General features: G+C 60.2%; 3 protein-coding genes across 11 annotated transcripts in view; all 3 read right to left on the reverse strand.

Annotated features, from left to right (window-relative positions):
- Nucleotides 1-2,664: 2,664 nt before the first annotated feature.
- Nucleotides 2,665-8,852, reverse strand: REN (renin). Its single transcript, XM_086861833.1, has 9 exons — nucleotides 8,752-8,852; nucleotides 8,154-8,310; nucleotides 7,920-8,043; nucleotides 7,589-7,707; nucleotides 6,957-7,162; nucleotides 4,979-5,101; nucleotides 3,446-3,590; nucleotides 3,270-3,368; nucleotides 2,665-2,826 (listed from the first exon to the last, which is right to left on the reverse strand). Exons 1-9 carry the CDS (start codon nucleotides 8,850-8,852, stop codon nucleotides 2,665-2,667), a joined length of 1,236 nt encoding a protein of 411 aa, XP_086717959.1.
- A 4,941-nt stretch (nucleotides 8,853-13,793) lies between these two features.
- Nucleotides 13,794-15,561, reverse strand: GOLT1A (golgi transport 1A). Its single transcript, XM_023942178.2, has 5 exons — nucleotides 15,492-15,561; nucleotides 14,938-15,029; nucleotides 14,683-14,861; nucleotides 14,258-14,321; nucleotides 13,794-14,113 (listed from the first exon to the last, which is right to left on the reverse strand). The coding sequence occupies exons 1-5, from the start codon at nucleotides 15,514-15,516 to the stop codon at nucleotides 14,075-14,077; spliced, it is 399 nt and encodes a 132-aa protein (XP_023797946.1). The 5' UTR covers nucleotides 15,517-15,561; the 3' UTR covers nucleotides 13,794-14,074.
- Nucleotides 15,562-17,176: 1,615 nt separating this feature from the next.
- PLEKHA6 (pleckstrin homology domain containing A6) overlaps nucleotides 17,177-18,838 on the reverse strand; it is a 48,491-nt gene continuing 46,829 nt past the window's right edge. For all 9 annotated transcript variants that reach the window (XM_086861597.1, XM_086861595.1, XM_086861598.1 and 6 more), the window contains one exon: nucleotides 17,177-18,593. Coding sequence is in view for 1 of the 9 variants with exons in the window: in XM_086861598.1 (XP_086717724.1) it covers nucleotides 18,541-18,593 (53 nt within the window). In the remaining 8 variants the exon portion in view is untranslated. The remainder of the gene's footprint in view (nucleotides 18,594-18,838) is intronic.

The raw sequence follows: 18,838 nt of genomic DNA on the forward strand, positions 1-18,838 counted from the left end.
TGAGGATGCCACGCACGGGATGAGCTCCAGCTCCCAGGGCTCCAGGCGGGATGGATCCCCCCGGGATAACTTCTCCCATCTCACCCTCCGGGCACCGGCTTCCATCGGGATTCACAGCTGGGTTGGGAAGAGGTTTCGGGGGTGAAGACAGAGAGGGATTTTCCCGCTGGCAGAGCCCCCGGAGGCGGCTTCATTATCAGAGGAAATTACAGCGTCACACGGCCGGCAGAGGAGAATGCCCCCTCCAAAGTTCCTGAGATCAGCCCAATGGACCATGGAGACCTGGGGAAAAATCATTTAAGGAAGGGGAGGCGGGGGGGACAAAAACCCCGCCGGGCAGTTTCCCGTGTTTCTAAAAATAGCGCCAGCCCTGTCAGTGTTAATAGGACGGGCATAATTGCTGCCGCGCTTTGCAGGGCTGAGCGTGGCCTAATTGCTCGGCCGGAACGATCTAATCCGGGCTAGCGGAGCCCCGCAGGCAGGGCTGCCGCATCCAGCGGGAAATTGCCCCTGGAGCAGGCGATTAGAGGTGTTAATAGGCCGGCTTAAGGGGCCCGGCAGCGGCACCGGGAGGTTTTTAACTCAGAATTGGAATAGAACCGGCCCCAGGAAAAAAAACATCCCGGTTTAGGCCAGGCCGAGCGTTTTCCAGCCGAGGGATGTGGCAGAAGGAGCAATGGGGGCTGAAGTCACCTTGATGTTCATCGAGTCCTCCCCAGACCTGAGCCTTGGCTGTGGAGAACAGGGCAGAGGAGGGTTAGAAATTTCCAAGCTGGATTTCCCTCCGGTAGGAAGGAGAGACGCTCGCTGAGCATCTCTGCCCATCCAGGTTGTGGATGTAGCTTCAGCCCTGACTTCAGCAGATTCCCTCTTCCCTGATGGTCCCATCCCTCCCTGCCGCTGCTTCCCGGCTCCCGGGGTTTCCTGTGCTGATGAGCGGCTCAGGAAATGCTGGATGAGGGGAGATATTCTTCCCTTCCCTCCACCCCTGGGCCCTGAAGAGCCACTGCCACCACGCCGGCGTCGGAGGTGACAGAAGAAGCCACAGCGCACCCACAGGAGCCTGAATTTCCCCATCCGGGGAGCCCCCGGGGTTGGGCAGCCCAGCACGAGGAGCTTCAAACGCTCCACGGCTGCGGAGAAGCTCCCAGGAGGGGACAAACATCCGCCCCAGCCGCATCCTCCCTGCTCTGGGGCTGCTGTGGGGCAGGGCAGGGATGAGGATCCGGGCTGGGAACAGGGCAGGGATGAGGATCCAGGTTGGGATGAGGATCCGGGCTGGGAACGGGGCAGGGATGAGGATCCGGGCTGGGAACAGGGCAGGGATGAGGATCCGGGCTGGGATGAGGATCCGGGCTGGGAACGGGGCAGGGATGAGGATCCGGGCTGGGATGAGGATCCGGGCTGGGAACAGGGCAGGGATGAGGATCCGGGCTGGGAACAGGGCTGGGATGAGGATCCGGGCTGGAGGAAGGGCTGGGAGGTGTGTGGAGGTGCTGGAAGCGTCACACAGCAGCCGCTGGCTCGGTGCCGGCAGCAGCATCCCCATCCCAAATTTCCCTGAAGCCGAGAGGGAATTTGGCAGCTCTTTGGGGTTCATCAGCGCTGGGAATCCGTCATCGGTCCCTGCTGGCTGCTCTTCCATGGTGACATCCTGGTTCGCTCCAGGCTCTGCCCCAGGAGCAGCTCTCCCCGAGGATCGTGGCGCTCCCAGTCACCCGAACTGGTCAAACTGGAGGCGGGACCGTGTTCCCTCGGCGTTGGGGAGCGCTCAGATCCGCGGTGCAGGGCTGGAACTGGGAATGGCCCCCGGCACAGGGGCATCTCCATGTCCAGGGCAGAGAAAAACCTCTGCTTTTCCATGCAAACAGGTCCTGGGACAGGAGCCACCGTCCCGTGTGACCCGCAGGCACTGTCCCCTCCCCGGAGTGCCGCGGCAGAGGTGAGGCACAGCCCCAGCCTTGTCCCCAGGGCGACACCCAAGGCTCCTGGCACCGTCCCATCTGCAGGAAGAGCTTTGCAGAGCCCTTGATTTGCCCGCAGGAGCTGCGGTGGCAGGAGCTGGGAGGGCGCTGCACCCTGATGGGCTGGAAGGACCCAAACCAAGCGGTGGCTCCTGGCACAGGGACATTTGTGGCCCAGTCCCCTCAATAAAAGCGTCTGATCCCCCTCTCTGCAACTCCCCACACTCAGCCTCCTGTTGCTTTAAATTGTTTAATATCAAATTCATGAAGAGGGGCGGGGCTAACACCGGCTAAAACTATCATTAAACACGGATTATTTCCCCCCCGCGCTTCGGGCACCAACAGCCACGGACCATCCCTCAACCACCGCGTGCTGCTCCTGGCCTTGCACATCATCCCAAAAGCTCCCGGAGGGGCCGCTCCGGCCGCAGGATCCCGCTGGGATTCCCAGCCCCGCTCCAGGCTCAGCTCTCGGCAGCGGGAGAAGCTCCCGGGAAGCAGCGCGGGGGTTTGGGAGTGGGAGCGGGCGAGGTTTGGGAGCCGCTGCAGTGACAGAGAGGAGGTGGCAAAGCTGGGAGGGAGCTGCTGTTCTCTCGCTGCTTCCCGGGGCTCCGGCAGCTCCTCGGGGCTGGTTCTCCACCCCCGGATCCCTCCGGATCCCCCCGGGTCCCCCCGGGTCCCCCCGGGTCCCCCCAGGCCCTCAGCGGGCGCTGGCGAAGCCGATGCGGTTGTGGCGCCGGTCGAATTTGGTGTAGTAGTGACCGATGAAGGTGGCGCCCAGGATCCAGAGGGGACCGGCCGGAGGGGGAATGTCCAGCCCGGAGAAAGCCACCACGCACACGTCCTCCCCGTACTGGGATTGCTGCCAGGAGGGGAGCCGCGGGGTGATGGAGGAGGATCCCGGTGTCACCGGGCTCCAGCTCCACACCCGCCGCGTTCCCTCCTCGGGAATCACGGAATATCCCCAACGAGGATCACCGGATCCTTTCCCTGCGCAGACCACCCCAAAAATCCCACCCTGTGCCTGGGGGTGTTGTCCAAACCCTCTGTGAACTCTTGGCTGGCGCTGTCCCAGCGTCCACCCACCCTCGGGGTGCGAAGCCTTTCCCGATATCCAAATTCCAGCAAAAACCATCCCTGCCTGTCCCTGCTCACCCCAAATCCCCCCCAGACCACCCCGGGAAGCAGGGACAGCTCGGCCTGCCTCACCTGGACACCTCCACCCAACAAAAGGCTTTGAGGGGGAAACAAGGAGCGTCATTTTGGGGCAGATTCTGGCTGATTTGGGGGATCCAGGACACTCACCCGCAGGACGTAGGCCGGGCCGCTGAGGCCGTAAACCTTCCCTCCCATGTGGAAGGAGATGTTGGGCAGCTGAGGCACCTGCTCGCAGTCCACCACGTACTGCAGGGGCAGGGGACAGCGCTGGGACGGGGCCAGGTGGCCCGTGGGGACACGGGGTGGGGCTGGCGGTCACTCACCTCTCCCTCGGCCACCTCGGTGGCCCCGATGGCTTTCATGAGCACGGACACGGGGCCGGCGGGGCCGGTGATGTAGGAGGCCCCCGTGTCCACGGCCACCGAGCAGCCCTCCCTGCAGAACAGGATCTCGGCTCCTACGGACACCCTGGAGCAGGAGAGAGGGTCCTGAGTGTCCCCTGGTGTCACTGGGAATGTCACATCCATCCCGAGTGTCCCCTGGTGACACCGGGAGTGTCACATCCATCCCGAGTGTCCCCTGGTGTCACCAGGAGTGTCACATCCATCCCAAGTGTCCCCCGGTGTCACCAAGGGTGTTCCTGGGAATGTCACATCCATCCCAAGTGTCCCCTGGTGTCACCAGGAGTGTCACATCCATCCTGAGTGTCCCCTGGTGTCACCAAGGGTGCCCCTGGAATGTCACATCCATCCCGAGTGTCCCCTGGTGTCACCAGGAATGTCACATCCATCCCAAGTGTCCCCCGGTGTCACCAAGGGTGCCCCTGGAATGTCACATCCATCCCGAGTGTCCCCTGGTGTCACCAGGAGTGTCACATCCATCCCGAGTGTCCCCTGGTGTCACCAGGAGTGTCACATCCATCCTGAGTGTCCCCTGGTGTCACCAGGAGTGTCACAACCATCCCGAGTGTCCCCTGGTGTCACCAAGGGTGCCCCTGGAATGTCACATCCATCCCGAGTGTCCCCTGGTGACACCGGGAGTGTCACATCCATCCCGAGTGTCCCCTGGTGTCACCAGGAGTGTCACATCCATCCCAAGTGTCCCCTGGTGTCACCAAGGGTGTTCCTGGGAGTGTCACATCCATCCCGAGTGTCCCCTGGTGTCACCAGGAATGCCACAACCATCCTGAGTGTCCCCTGGTGTCACCAGGAGTGTCACATCCATCTCGAGTGTCCCCTGGTGTCAACATGAGTGTCACAACCATCCTGAGTGTCCCCTGGTGTCACCAGGAATGCCACATCCATCCCGAGTGTCCCCTGGTGTCACCAGGAATGCCACATCCATCCCCAACCAGGCGTGTGCTGCTCCCGGCTTTTCCAATGTGGGATTTAAGCTCCATCATGCGCAGGGTTTATTTTTTGGGGGGATTTTTTTGGGGTTAAACAAAGCGGGATTGTTCCAGCGCCTCCCGCTCCTCCCGCGGGACTGACGGGGGTGAGACTCATCCAACTGCAGCTCCCAAGTGGAAAATCAGCCCACGGTGCCACCCCCTCTGCATTCCCAGCTGCTCCTGGCTGAGCCGGGAGGAGCTGGAGGAGCCCACCCCGCTCCTCCCCAGATGGGGGCAAAGCATCCGGCAGCAACGCCGAGGGAAAACATCCCTGAAATCCCTGAAATCCCCGAAATCCCCGAAATCCCCGAAATCCCTGAAATCCCTGAAATCCCACCCCCACGGAGCCACGGGGTGCAGCCAGCGCTGGGCTAATGTTGGATTTGATGGCCCCAAAGGCTTTTCCCACCTAAATAAATAAAGCCGTGGTTTGTGATTGCCATCCCCGGGCTCTCCCCGGCCTCACCCCTTCATGCTGATCTGCCAGAAGCCGCTCCTGCTGACGTTCAGGTAGTGGAAGTCGCCGGTGTAATAGGCGGGGTCGCTGCCTCCCAGGATGATTTCCCCGCCGGGTTTCAGGGGAGAATTCCTGGCGTGCCAAACACAGCGGGAGCGATTCCACTTTCCCCACAATTCCCAGCCAGACAGAGCCATTCCACTTTCCCCAAAATTCCCAGCCTAGAAGCAAACGATTCTCCTTTCCCCAAAAATCCCAGCCTGGCAGGAAGTGATTCCCCGTTCCCCAAAAATCCCAGCCAGCCAGAGCGATTCCCCTTTCCCCAAAATTCCCATCCAGACAGAATGATTCCCCTTTCCCCAAAATTCCCATCCAGACAGAATGATTCCCCTTTCCCCAAAATTCCCAGCCAGCCAGAGCGATTCCCCTTTCCCCAAAATTCCCAGCCCAGAGGGGAGCGATTCTCCTTTCCCCAAAATTCCCATCCAGACAGAATGACTCCCCTTTCCCCAAAATTTCCAGCCTGGCAGGAAGCGATTCCCCTTTCCCCAAAATTCCCAGCCCCGGAGGGAGCAGCCCCAGCCACGAGGCTCTGCTTCCCTGCGGGGACAGGAGGTGACAGCTGCTCCAGGTGGGTGTGGTGGCCCCTAAGGGGGTCAGGAACGCGGCAGGACCCGGGAAGGACATCCCGGGGCTGGCAGGGGGCTCAGGGGACCCGGGGGACACGGGGGGCTGGCAGCGGGTGGCCTCGAGGGCGCTCCTGCTTTGGATCTTCTTACTTGGAAGCGCTGCAAAGAGAGGGAGGCTCCGTGAGGCTCCAGGTGGCCCCAGGGGACACAGGTGACACCCAGAGGCGCAGGGGACGCCAGTGGCACCGCGCTGCCCCGGGATCCAACAGCACCGAGTGGGATTTTGGGGTGTGTTTGGGGTCTCTCCGTCACTGCACGGCTCCGGGTCGATGTTTTTGGGGCCGGTGGGGAGTGCTGGGGTGTGGAGCAGAATTCCTGCTCCCACTGCTCCAGTGCGTTTGGGGACACTGGGAGGAGCTCAGCAGTTTGGGGGAAGAAATAGAAGATTTGGCTGCTGGTGCAGGGGGTTTTAGATAGATTTTTTTTTTGCGTTTTGATTTTTAAAAAATGTTGCCTGTAGAAACACCAAAGCCCCTCCAGGCTGGGATGGCTGCAGCCCCGAGCTGGTGGCTGTGCAGCGACAGTGACAAACCGGAGCAGCCACCACTCCCTGCCCGGCAGCTCCGGATCTGCGTCCACCCCTCTCTGTCTCTTGTGGTGCCTCATTCTCCCCCAGCTCCACCAGAATCCCCAACTCCTTCCCAGCCCAGCTCCTTCACGATCCCAGACTTCCTCCCTCTCCCGATCCGCCGGGATCCCCATGTCCTTCCCTCCTCAGCTCCTCCAGGATCCCCCATTCCTTCCCAGCCCAGCTCCTTCACGATCTCAGACTTCCTCCCTCTCCATCTCTTCCAGGATCCTCCATTCCTTCCTTCCCCAGCTCCTCCAGGACCCTCCTTTCCTTCCTACTCCAGCTTTTCCAGGATCCGCCATTCCTTCCCATCCCACCTCCCCCAGGATCCCTGATTCCTTCCCTGTCCAGCTCCTTCAGGATCCCAAACTCCCTCGTCTCCAGCTCCCCCAGGATCCTCCACTCTTTCCCACCCCAGCTCCCCCAAGGTCCCCCATTCCTCCCCTGCCTTCCCCCCATTTCCCCCCACCCCATCCCCATCTCCCCCCAACCCCAACCCCCAAACCGATCCCTACTGCGGTTGTGACCCCCCAAACCCCTGCTCCCCCTGCGTGTCTCCTACTCCCCAGGGGTGTCCCCGGCCCCCGAGGGTGTCTCCAGTCCTCCCAGGTGTCCCCTGCTCTCCCCGGCTGTCCCCTGCTCCCCCCAGGTGTCCCCAGCCCCCCGAAGGTGTCCCCAGCCCCCCGAAGGTGTCCCCAGCCCCCCGAAGGTGTCCCCAGCCCCCCGCAGCACCCACCGGCTGTAGTAGACGGAGAACGCGTCCTCCTGCAGGATCTGCTGTGCCAGGATGCGGTCGAACACGGGGGTGATGCCGTCGATGGCCTGCCCGGGGTAGCCCATGCCCAGCACGCCGTCGAACCTGGCGAAGATGAAGGGGAAGGCGGGCAGCGCCGTGGCCTCGGCGAACACCTGGATGATCGGGATGTCCGACACCTGCGGGGATCGCGCGGGGGGGATTGGGGGGCGATGGGAAGGGATGGACCCCACTCCATCCCCCCCCCCCCCAAAAAAAACCCCTCAGATGTTTCCTGGCTGAGGCAGGCGTGTGGGGTTTGGGGATTTGGTGGATTTCAGGTGTGGAATTAGGGAATGGTGTGGGTTCTAAGTGTGGATTTTGGGGATTCTGTGGATTCCAGGTGTGGATTTTGGGGATTCTGTGGATTCCAGGTGTGGATTTTGGGGATCCTGTGGGTTCCAGGTGTGGATTTTGGGGATTTGGTGGATTTCAGGTGTGGATTTTGGGGATTCTGTGATTCCAGGTGTGGATTTTGGGGATCCTGTGGGTTCCAGGTGTGGATTTTGGGGATCCTGTGGGTTCCAGGTGTGGATTTTGGGGATTCCGCGGGTGCCAGGGCTCACCGTGACGATGTCCTGGCTGAGGACGCCTTTGACGCTGCCGGTGCCGTAGCGGATGGCGAAGCCGGTGCCGTTGGCGATGTAGGTGCGCGACTTGGAGGAGTCGTAGCGGCTGTGGGACACTGAGGACAGGGAAAAGGGACATCCCAGAGGGGCACAGAGCATCTCTGTCCCCCCTAAAATCCCCTGCGGGGCGTAATGGGCCCACCCCACCTCAATGCCAGGGGTCTGGACACCAACAGAGACCCCCCCACCAGCCCTCTCTGAGCAGCCCAGGGGACTCGCTGAGGTTTTGGGGGGTCGCCCCCAGCCCCGGCCGTGCCCCCCTACTCACCACAGGCGCTGTAGAGGGGGGAGCACTTGTAGGATGGCACCCACAGATTGGCCGAGCCCGTGTCAAAGACCACCTTGAAGGTCTGCGCGGGGGTCCCGATGCTGATCTCGCCGAAATATTGGGTCTGGGGGGGACGGGGAGCATCCCTGGGGCACAGCTCGGGCGGGAAAGCGCCCGCACCGAGCCCAGCTGGGGCTACCGGGTGACATCGGGTGTGACAAACCCTCCACTCACATCCAGGTAGTTGGTGAGGAGGGTGGGAGCTGTCCCGTTGCGGGGACCGTCCCCTCCTCCGCGTGTGCCCCGGCGCAGCTCCGGGAACACCTCCCGCACCTTCACCCCCATCTCCTGCAGCGTCTGGCGGATGGAGGGCATCCTCCGCAGGGCGATCCTGGGGGGATTGCACAGAGCTGGGGATCCCCCCCCGAGCCCCCCGGCAGCCTCCAGCGGCGTTCCCAGCCTCGGGAGCTCCAGCCGGGCGGCTCTAGATGGCAGCAGCTCCCCGCCGCTCCCCCGTGGGTCCTGCTCCCAGCCCGAGCCCACCCAGCGTGGGGAGCCCCAGGTGGGTGGGGGCGGCACCCACAGACCCCGAGCCCGGCCCCAAACCCGGTTATTTGGGATTCCCAAATTCTTTAGGTTGGGAAAATCCCCCGCGGGCTCGTGGAGCAGCACTGTGACCATGCGGGGCTCGAGGGAGAGGAGTGAGGAAGAGCAGGAGAGGAGGAGGAGGAGGAGGAAGGGGATGAAGCAGCAAAGCCCCTCATCCTCCTCACCCGGCCCCGGGAATAAAAGGGTGGGACAGCCCCGTGAGGACCACACGAGCTCGGGCTACCTCTGCAAAGCCTGGGCTGGCCAGGGGACAAAAGTGGCGCCCCAGGTGAGGGCCAGGAGCAGCAGGGACCGCTGCAGCCTCCGGCTGGCTCCCGCCGCCATCGCGTCCCCCGCTGTCACCGCCCGTGCCGGCAGCTCCGTCCCGTCCCATCCCGGCGGGGAGGAAGCTTTTATAGCCCGGGATCCTCCATCCGGGCTGGATTCTCCTCCCCTGGCAGGGGCAGGGCTGGGAATGCCATGGATAACACCGGGAAGGTTGGGAATGCCATGGAGAACTCTGGGGAGGTTGGGAATGCCATGGATAGCACCGGGAAGGTTGGGAATGCCATGGAGAACCCTGGGGAGGTTGGGAATGCCATGGAGAACTTGGGCAGGTTGGGAATGCCATGGATAGCCCTGGGAAGGTTGGGAATGCCATGGATAGCCCTGGGAAGGTTGGGAATGCCATGGATAGCACCGGGAAGGTTGGGAATGCCATGGAGAACTCTGGGGAGGTTGGGAATGCCATGGATAGCACCGGGAAGGTTGGGAATGCCATGGAGAACTCTGGGAAGGTTGGGAATGCCATGGAGAACCCTGGGGAGGTTGGGAATGCCATGGAGAACTTGGGCAGGTTGGGAATGCCATGGATAGCCCTGGGAAGGTTGGGAATGCCATGGATAGCCCTGGGAAGGTTGGGAATGCCATGGAGAACTTGGGCAGGTTGGGAATGCCATGGAGGACACTGGGAAGGTTGGGAATGCCATGGAGAACTTGGGCAGGTTGGGAATGCCATGGAGAACTTGGGCAGGTTGGGAATGCCATGGAAAACTCTGGGAAGATTGGGACAGTCCCCAGGGAGGGTGGCACAGCCAGAACCTCCCCCCCCACGTGCCCAGTGGGAATGGGACAAGGGGAGCTGCGGATATTTGGGAGATGGGATCCCACGTTCCTCGGAGCTGAGGAATCACTCCACGGAGTGTGAGGGACACGAATCCCTGCTGGGTGCTGGCACGGGTCTGGGTGCCATCCTGGCCGAGGAGATGTCCCCAAACTCCACCTGCAGGGGAATGACAGGATTCTCCCCAAGGGAATGGGGACGGCAAGGGACACTCGGCCCTGTTGGCCATGGAGACACCGAGCGAAGACCCCCCCTCGCCCCCTCTGCCCTTTTGGGGGATGTGCTGGGGAGCCCCCCCAGCCCCAGCTCCGTTAAACCAAGGCTGGTGCTTGGAGCAGAGAACCGCCAAACTCATCACAGCTGCTCCATTTGGGATCAGATCCTGGCGTTTGGGAAGGGAGACGCTGCTCGAATCCCTCAGGAGCCTCCAGCTGCGCCCCCGCCCCTCCCCAGGTCGCCGTGTCCCCCCCTGGCAGTGCCCAGCCCGGGGTGGGAGGTGCTGGATCAGCCCCGTGGCTCCCAGGGTCTCCTGACCTCGGGAATCTCGGTGGGAAGTGACTGCAAAGGCAATAAAAATGTTCTTGGATGAACCCCTAGGACACATTCACCCCCAGCCCCACAATCACCCTCTCGTTCATGGGATTTGTCACCCCAGTCCCGGGGACACCCCATAAAACTCCAAACAACTTTCCCCTCAAACCCGGGGCTTCAGCGCCTCATTCCCGGTGGGATTTCGCTGCCAGGGCACTGCTGACCCCGGCAGACCCCAGGGCTCAGCCCCACGGGGCTCTGCCCCCATCCCTGACGTCTTTTCCCACGCAGGACCCGTGTCCCTGCGTCACTCCGGGGAGCCTCGTGGCCCTGCACAGGTTGCGGGGAGGGAGCGGGGTCAGGAGCCGCAGGGCCTGGCAGGGATCCCGCGGCCATAAATCCCTGCCCGGGCATCCCGCGGGCTCTGCCGGCTTTGCCAAGCTCCGCTCCCCGCTGGAAAAGCCGCGGGGGAGGCAGCACTTCAAAGGAAAAAGGGGTCCCGGGATGTGGGGCCGTGGGGATCCCACGTTTCCAGCCCCTTCTGATCCAGGGCACCAACATCTGCAGGATCCCTGAGGATTTGGGATGTTCTGGGCACGGCTTTGTCCCATCAGGCACGGCTGGACCTCTCTCCTGCGGGGAATCCAGAGGGGGATAAGCTGGGAAATGCTGTGGGATGGGGGACAACCCTTCCCTGCCACTGGGATGGTCCCAAAACCCCCTTTGGATGGGAAACGGGGAAAAGCGACTTCCCCAAATCCACCAGAGAGCCAAGGGCTGCTGCCTTGGGGTGGCCACTGGGGCGGCTGTCCCAGCTCCAGGAATCTGGGGACACCTTCCCAGTGCCAGGAAACCCCCAAAAGGAATTTCCCAGACTCCTCTGCCAACCTGGAGCCAAAGCTGGGATGGAAAAGGTTTAAAAAACCTGGAAAAGTGGTTTTGTGGGGGGTTAGAAGGACAGGGACACAGGGGAGAAGGGGACAGGGACATCAGACAGCTCTGGGACATCACTGGGTTCATTCCCGACCTTTCAGATTCACAGGGAAGATCCTGAACTCTTCCCAAGAAGCCCAAAAACATCCTTCAACTTGAATTTTCAACCACAGAATATTCCAGGGTGTCAGGGAAAGGCAGAAGTGGATCCATGTGAGGAACCTGCTGCAGTTTTCCACAAAATCCCAGGGTTTTATCCGATTACGGAGCCCATCAAGAGCAGCTCCTCTGGAAATATCAGGGAATTGTTCCCCAGTCATTTTCCTGCCTGTTTTTCAGGGAGAATGGAAGGAAAACCTTTCCCAGAGAGGAACAATCGCCTTCCCAATGGATAAATTCGTTCCTCTCTCCTGTCAAGCTGAGTGGGTGCTTTCCTTAAAATAAAATCTGAATTTTTTAGCTCTTCCAGCTCCAAACAAAAATCACTGGGAAGTTTGGCTGAGCAGCTCGGATTTCTTGAGAGATTTTTTTTTGGAGCAGCACAGAGAAAAGGAGGTGAATTTCTGCTCTTCCCTGGCATTTTCCAGCTTTCCTAATCCCGGGTTTTACTGGCTGTGAAAACACAGGAGGCTCGTGAGGATCCTCATTCCGGGTGACCGAAAAGCTCCGGGGTAAAAACAACTTTTGGGAAGGGCTTAGGGGAGGCTCTGGATCGCAGCGGCACCAGGGGAATTCGGGGATTGACGTCAGGGCAAACCCGGAGCTTGTGCCTGAACCCAAAACCCTGCCAGAGAGAGGATTTACGGAGCCAGGGGGAAAACATTCCCAGCAAAAATCTTCTGGAGAGGAGCTCCAGCTGAGGGAGCTCCCAGCCATTCCCTGCGGATATTCCAAGCCTGGAAAAGCTGTGGCTGCTCCATGGAAGTGTTGGAGCAACCTGGGATAAGGGAAAGTGGCCCAAGTGGGATGGGATGGGCTTTAAGATCCCTAAAATCCCAAATCCTTCCATGGTTCCGTGATCACTCAATGCCATCCAGGGAATCTCCTCATCCTTGGTTTGGTTTTCCCAGCAGGGAGAGGTGACAGCACCTCCCAGCACCTGGGCACATTTCCTGCTCCTCCACAGTGGCTTCCACAGGGATGGGAGCCCTAAACTTCGGGAATCTCCTCATCCTGCACACGCTGCCTCTGGGAATCTTCCTCTTCCTCCTGGTGGAGGCCTCAAAATGAATCCTCACCAGGAAAAGTTGGGAATTTTCAGCTGGAGCAAAGCAACAGAGGAACAGAGGCACTGAGGAGATTCCGAGCCTCCAAATTCCTGCCAGGAATCTCATTTCCCCTTCCTGCTGCCATCAAAGCACACAAGAACTGGGATCCCCTTCCCGGAGCTGGGATTTGGGTGCCCAAACGAGCCCAGAGCTGCTCCCAGCCCTGGTTTCACCTGGAGCACAGCTGGGCTGGTGACAACGGGCATGACTGGGTGACAACGGACATGGCCAGGTGACAACAGGCACAGCCAGGTGACAACAGGCACAGCCAGGTGACAACAAGCACGGCCAGGTGACAACAGGCACGGCCAGGTGACAGCAGGCATGGCCAGGTGACAGCAGGCATGGCCAGGTGACAACAGGCACTACCGGGTGACAACAGGCATGGCCAGGTGACAACGGGCACGGTCAGGTGACAACAGGTATGGGCAGGTGACAACAGGCATGGCCAGCTGACAACGGGCACGGTCAGGTGACAACAGGTATGGGCAGGTGACAACAGGCATGGCCAGCTGACAACGGGCACGGTCAGGTGACAACAGGTATGGGCAGGTGACAACAGGCATGACCACATGACAATGGGCATGGCCAGGTGACAACGAGCACAGCCAGGTGACAAGGGGCACAGGCAGTTGACAACAGGCATGGCCAGGTGACAACAGGCACAAGCAGGTGACAACAGGCGCAGCCAGGTGACAACGGGGATGTCCAGGTGACAACAGGCACAGAGCCGCCATCTCCCGTCGGGCTCCGGAGGGAACAGGTTCAGCTCCAAGACGTTAATTAATTCCTGCTCGTTAAGGAGGGCTCTCTGCGCAGGGAGCAGCTTTGATGTGATTGCTTTTGGGTTTAATTAAACTCCAGCCTCCCGAGCGCTGCTGGAAACCTGGCTGGGATCCAGCGCAGCCCGGGGAGATGCCGAGGTATCCAACCGGCTCTCCTGGGGAGAGGAATTCCGGCAGCCTGGGAGGAAGAACTCCCTTAAATTCACCTGAGGTGATGCTGGGGGAGCTCCTGCCCCGGGAATGTCCCCGTGCCATCTCCAGCCATGGGAGTGTCCCTGTGCCACCTCCAGCCATGGGAGTGTCCCTGTGCCATCTCCAGCCATGGGAGTGTCCCTGTGCCACCTCCAGCCATGGGAGTGTCCCTGTGCCATCTCCAGCCATGGGAATGTCCCCGTGCCACCTCCAGCCATGGGAATGTCCCCGTGCCATCTCCAGCCATGGGAATGTCCCTGTGCCATCTTCAGCCATGGGAATGTCCCCGTGCCATCTCCAGCCATGGGAATGTCCCTGTGCCATCTCCAGCCATGGGAATGTCCCTGTGCCACCCTCTGCCACCTCCAGCCATGGCCACGATGTCTCCTGGTGACATTGGGAGGTGCAGTGCTGGGACAAGCCCTAAGCCATGGGAAAGGAGCTGAGTCTGGGCTCGCTCTCACACTTTTTTTTTTTATTAAATTAAATCTTTCACAGAAAAAAATATTAAATAACTGCAAGAATTCCAGAATCCAGCCTGGTACAGCCCTCAGACCTTGGAGTCTGGCTCAGGAGCTCTGTGGGACAGGGAGGGGACACCGTCCCTGCTGGGGGGTGGCTCTGGCCAGCACTGAGGGTCTTGGGGACAAGAGAGTCACCAGCTCTTGGGGACAGCCCGACCTGGGGCTCTCTCAGCCCGTCCCATCGCAGCCGCTCGGCCCAGGGCTGGCCAGGTCACACCATGGAGCCGCTGTCCCCCATTTTCTGCAGGAGCTGCGACAGGGACAGAGCAGGGTTAGTAGAAAAACTCACCCGAGCAGCTCTGGGGACACCACAGTGGCATTTCCTGTGCAAATCCATGGGGATGGATCCCAGCCAGGGATTGAGGGTCCCAAGGGGTCCCCAGCCCTTTCTCACCTGGCTCAGCAGGGGGATGTTTGCCAGCGAGCCCAGGAACCCGAAAGCCACGGGGAAGAAGCTCCTGTGTGGACACAAAAGGCCCTGCTGAGCTCCGGGGAGCATCCTCCAAACCCAGGCTGCAGCTTGAGGATCCCATCCAAGGATCCCATCCTGAGAATCCCATCCTAGGGATCTCATCCCAAGGATCCCATCCTGAGAATCCCATCCTAGGGATCTCATCCTGAGGATCCCATCCCAAGGATCCCATCCTGAGGATCTCATCCCAAGGATCCCATCCTGAGGATCTCATCCCGAGGATCCCATCCTGAGGATCTCATCCTGAGGATCCCATCCCAAGGATCCCATCCCAAGGATCCCATCCTGAGGATCCCATCCCAAGGATCCCATCCCGAGGATCCCATCCCGAGGATCCCATCCTGCACCTGAAGAGGGAGATGAATCCGTAGGCCTCCAGCAGCATCCCCAGGATCGGCCACCGCATGAGGACCACGATGAGCCCCCCGAAGAAGAAGCTGGTGCCCTTCAGCTTGGACCGCTGGAAGAAGAAGGTGAAGGTCCTCCGGAAGCCAATGATGAAGACCAAGCCGGAGAGGAAGAGGAGCTGGGAGGAGGGAGGGGACAGGGTCAGCGCAGCTCCTTGTCCCGGCTGTGGGGACGCCCAGCACGGCCCTACTCACGTTCCCAAAAGCCAGGAGCACCGAGTCAAAGTACAGGAGGATCCCAAAGAGGAGGAAGAAGAGGCCGAAGCCGACCAGGCCCACTCCGATCCCTGTGGAAAACGGGAGAGCAGGGGCAAAGGCTCGGCTCCACACCCCGGCTCCCAGCACCTCCCTATCCCATTCCTTCCCAAAAAATACCCTTTGGATTTTTCCCCAGACCTCAGGAACAGCCTTGGCACCCAGGCCAGGCCTGGACGAGGCCCCAGAAACCCCCGAGGGCACCGGATAAATCAGGAACCACAAAGGATAGATCACCAGGAAAACCCCATCCAGCCTTTCCCTTTTCCCTTTCCTCCAGGAAAGGCTGGAGACGATCCCTGGATGATCCTGGAAAACCTCCCCACCCCCAGCCCATCCCCTTCTCCATCCCACCCCTCCCTGCCCCAAACACCCCATCCAGATGGAATTGGGAGCTGCCAAACGTCCCCACGGAGCTCCCGGATCCCGCAGGACGGGAATTCCAGCTGGGACAGGAATTCCCGCCGGGACACGGCCACCCCATGCCTGCTTACGCTGGAAGTCGCTCAGGGACACCATCTTGGCGGTGACGGGGCCGGGCGAGGCCGGGCAAGGGCCACTGCCAGAGTGACCCTTGGAAAAGCCCTTTAGTCCCCACGTCATCCTGGGAATCATTAACGGCCCCAGGAACGCCCACGGCGCCACCGCCAGGGGACACGGTGGCTTCAGGGGACACATGGTAGCCTCAGGGGACACGCGGTGGCTTCAGGGGACACACGGTGGCTTCAGGGGACACACGGTGGTTTCAGGGGACACATGGTGGCTTCAGGGGACACACGGGGGCTTCAGGGGACACATGGTAGCCTCAGGGGACACACAGGGGCTTCAGGGGACACACGGTGGCTTCAGGGGACACACGGGGGCTTCAGGGGACACACGGTGGCTTCAGGGGACACATGGTGGCTTCAGGGGACACACGGGGACTTCAGGGGACACACGGTGGCTTCAGGGGACACATGGTGGCCTCAGAGGACACACAGGGGCTTCAGGGGACACACGGTGGCTTCAGGGGACATGGTGGCCTCAGGGGACATGGTGGCTCCAAAAGGGACATGGTGGCTGCAGGGGGGACACGGTGGCTCCAGAGGGGCATGATGGTTCTGTAGGGACATGGTGGCTCTGGAGGGGACACAGTGGCTCCAAAAGGGACATGGTGGCTCCAAAAGGGACATGGTGGCTTCAGGGGGACATGGTGGCTCATGGTGGAATGAGTTGACTGGGATGGGAAGGGATGGGATGGATCCCTAAAATAGAGAAAAACAGGGAGATTGTGGCTTCCTTGGGGTGGCCGAGTGGCACTGAGGGGACGGCAGAGGTCCCTGCAGTGTCCCCAGGAGTCCACGTGCATTCCCATGGATCCCATGGATCCCAGGCTGCTCCATGGCAGGGTTTTGGGAATGCCGAGGTTCCCGGGATTTCCTGGTAGGTGTGGGAATACCGGCTCCCCCAAAGCCAGCACAGGGTCCCCGTGTCACCTCTGTCACCCCAGAGCCACCCAAACCCAGCCATTCCCAAAATTTACCCCACAGACAGCCCCGGGATAGGAATTTTATCCCTTCACAAGCACCAAAACCAACCCCGGTGGGAAAACAAATCCCAAAAAAACAGGGAGAGGGAGGAGGCGCTGCCTCTGGAGCTCCAGCACCCCCTGCTTCTCCAACCCAACATTAAAATCCATATCAAAACTCACCCCAGGAAAAGAAAACAAACAGGAAAACATTGTTTTTTCATAGATATTTTTATTTCTCTACCGCTAGGAAAATATCCCAGAAAACCAAATCCCTCCCGTCCCACCCTCCCCGAATGCATAAATAGATTTATTTCCTCCCGATGCAAATCCTTCCCGGGTTAACAAGTCACTGCTTTATGAAGTGTTTATGAAAAATAATAACCAAAATAAAATTAATTAATTAAGGTTTCCTTTTATTATTATTATTATTTAAAATAAGATAAAATCGCAGTCGGGTCACGCCCTGGGGACAGCAGCCCGTGGCTTTGGGAAGGGTGGGATGGGAGCTTTGGGATGCTCCTCATCCTCTCTGGATCCTGGAGATGGGAATTGCTGCCCCACAGCCACCCCGGGATGTCCCCAAGGTGTCCCCAGAGTAAGGGGGGGGGTCTGCCCCAGTGACCCGAGAGGGGACACAGGGAAAATAAACTCATCCTCTCTTCAAACTTACAGTCTCTGTATATTTTATTTTAAATAAATTTGCTTTTAATAAAAGCAGAAAAAATAGATATATATTTTTAAATAGGTTTTTTTTCCTTTTTTTTTTCCTTCTTTTTTTTATTTTTTATTTTTTATTTTTATTATTATTATTATTTCCTCCCCCCTCTGATAAACTGGCAAAGAATCTTTTTTTTGTTGTTGTTGTTGGCAGGGCTGGCGCCAACAAATCCTGCGGAGAAGAGAGAGCTCATCACGAGCTTTTTTTTCCCGGGAAAAGAAGAGGAAAACCAAATATAGATATATATTATAAATGTAGAATTTCCATCAAACATATATTAAGGCATGTAAATAGCAAAATAAAGGGCCAGCTTTATGAGCTAAAGGGGCTGAGGGAGGCTGGGGAAGCGGGATTTAGGGCTCCAGGGATCCTACAAGTATTGCTAAGTTGGGATTGGGATGCAGGGAGGTCCTGGGGGGGGGTTTGGGATCGGGCCAGGAGGGACGGATGGGATTTGGGATTTGGGATCCAGCTCCTGGCTCCGTCCTCCCTGCCACCCTCACATCCTTCCAGGGATTCTGCTTTTATCCCACCCGCCAGGATGATAAAGAAAAGGGGAATTTGCTACAGGAGATCCGAACCGCTGGAAGGGGCTGGAGAGCCGCGGGAAGGGATTTTTGGAGGGTGACAGCGGGACGGGGGCAGCCCAGGTGACCCTGCTGTCCCCAAACCCCTCCTCAGCACCTTCCTCACCCCCCAGAGGGGGGTCCTTGCCGACCCCACAGCTCCGTTATCCCACCTGGCGCCCCAATTCCCTGCTCTGCTCCCATCCAACGTCCCCATCCCTGCCCAGGGCTCCCACCCCGCTCTCGGAGAGCCCTTGGGGCGCCCTGGGCACCTCCGTGTCCCCCCGGAGCCACCTCCACCCGTCCTGTCCCCTTCTTCCTCCGGCTGAGCCAGCAGTGGTGGCACAGACGGGTTCCAAAATCGGGATCAGAGCTCAGGGAAGGGAAAGGGCGCCCGAGGGGCCGGGGAGGAGCACCCAGCTCCGCTGGAAGGTGGGAGCACCACCCGTGGCGGGGACAGGCGGGTCCCCACGCCAAGAGCCCCTTCACAGACCTCGGGGGGCCGTGCCAGGAGTCCTGCGCTCGCCGCTGGGCCGGTGGCCGCTGTCACAGCTGTCCAGGTGTGTCCCTGTGGCCGCTGACAGCCCTGGGGGCTCCTTGGGGACAACCCCCAGCCGCCACCCGTCTCCTTGGGACGGGGGCTCCCGTCGGTGCCGCACCTCCCGGTGGTGTCGCCGCCGCAGGGAGGGAAGGGGGTCCGGGAGAACCGAGGACGGTGGCGAGAGGTCCGGTGTCACCGCCGGAGGGGACTAAAAGGTGGCCCCGTGGAACTTGATGGCGCCGGCAGCAGCCAGGGCTTGAGCTGGGGTGGGGGGGAACAGGGGGGCTGAGCTGGGGGGGCTCCACCCTGCGCCCACCCCCCCGTGGAAATCGCGGCGGGGATTTCGGCCCAGGGAGGCTCTGACACCCCCACACCCCTCGATTTTCATGCTTGGCCCCCCCTTTTTCCACCCTTCACGTCCCCTTGGCCTTGGGGACACTCGGTCCATGGAGGAGCCGGGGCTGACGTGGCAGCGAGGGGATGACGTCAGAGAGAAGAGGTGCTTA

Source organism: Cyanistes caeruleus, chromosome 24 (genome assembly GCF_971803275.1).
Source record: "Cyanistes caeruleus chromosome 24, bCyaCae1.hap1.1, whole genome shotgun sequence".
Lineage (NCBI taxonomy): Eukaryota > Metazoa > Chordata > Aves > Passeriformes > Paridae > Cyanistes > Cyanistes caeruleus.

What these genes read in the sequence shown, in the direction of transcription:
- GOLT1A (XM_023942178.2), bottom strand. Translation starts at nt 15,516, where the DNA reads ATGGTGTCCCTGAGCGACTTCCAGC. An exon ending in GTCCCTGAGCGACTTCCAGC is followed by an intron (nt 15,030 to 15,491) that starts GTAAGCAGGCAT and finishes CGTTTTCCACAG; the next exon opens with GGATCGGAGTGGGCCTGGTC. An exon ending in GGATTCATCTCCCTCTTCAG is followed by an intron (nt 14,322 to 14,682) that starts GTGCAGGATGGG and finishes GTGTCCACACAG; the next exon opens with GAGCTTCTTCCCCGTGGCTT.
- REN (XM_086861833.1), bottom strand. Translation starts at nt 8,852, where the DNA reads ATGGCGGCGGGAGCCAGCCGGAGGCTGCAGCGGTCCCTGCTGCTCCTG. An exon ending in CCCCCTCTACAGCGCCTGTG is followed by an intron (nt 7,708 to 7,919) that starts GTGAGTAGGGGG and finishes CCCTGTCCTCAG; the next exon opens with TGTCCCACAGCCGCTACGAC. An exon ending in TACTACAGCCGGTGGGTGCT is followed by an intron (nt 5,102 to 6,956) that starts GCGGGGGGCTGG and finishes TTGGCACGCCAG; the next exon opens with GAATTCTCCCCTGAAACCCG.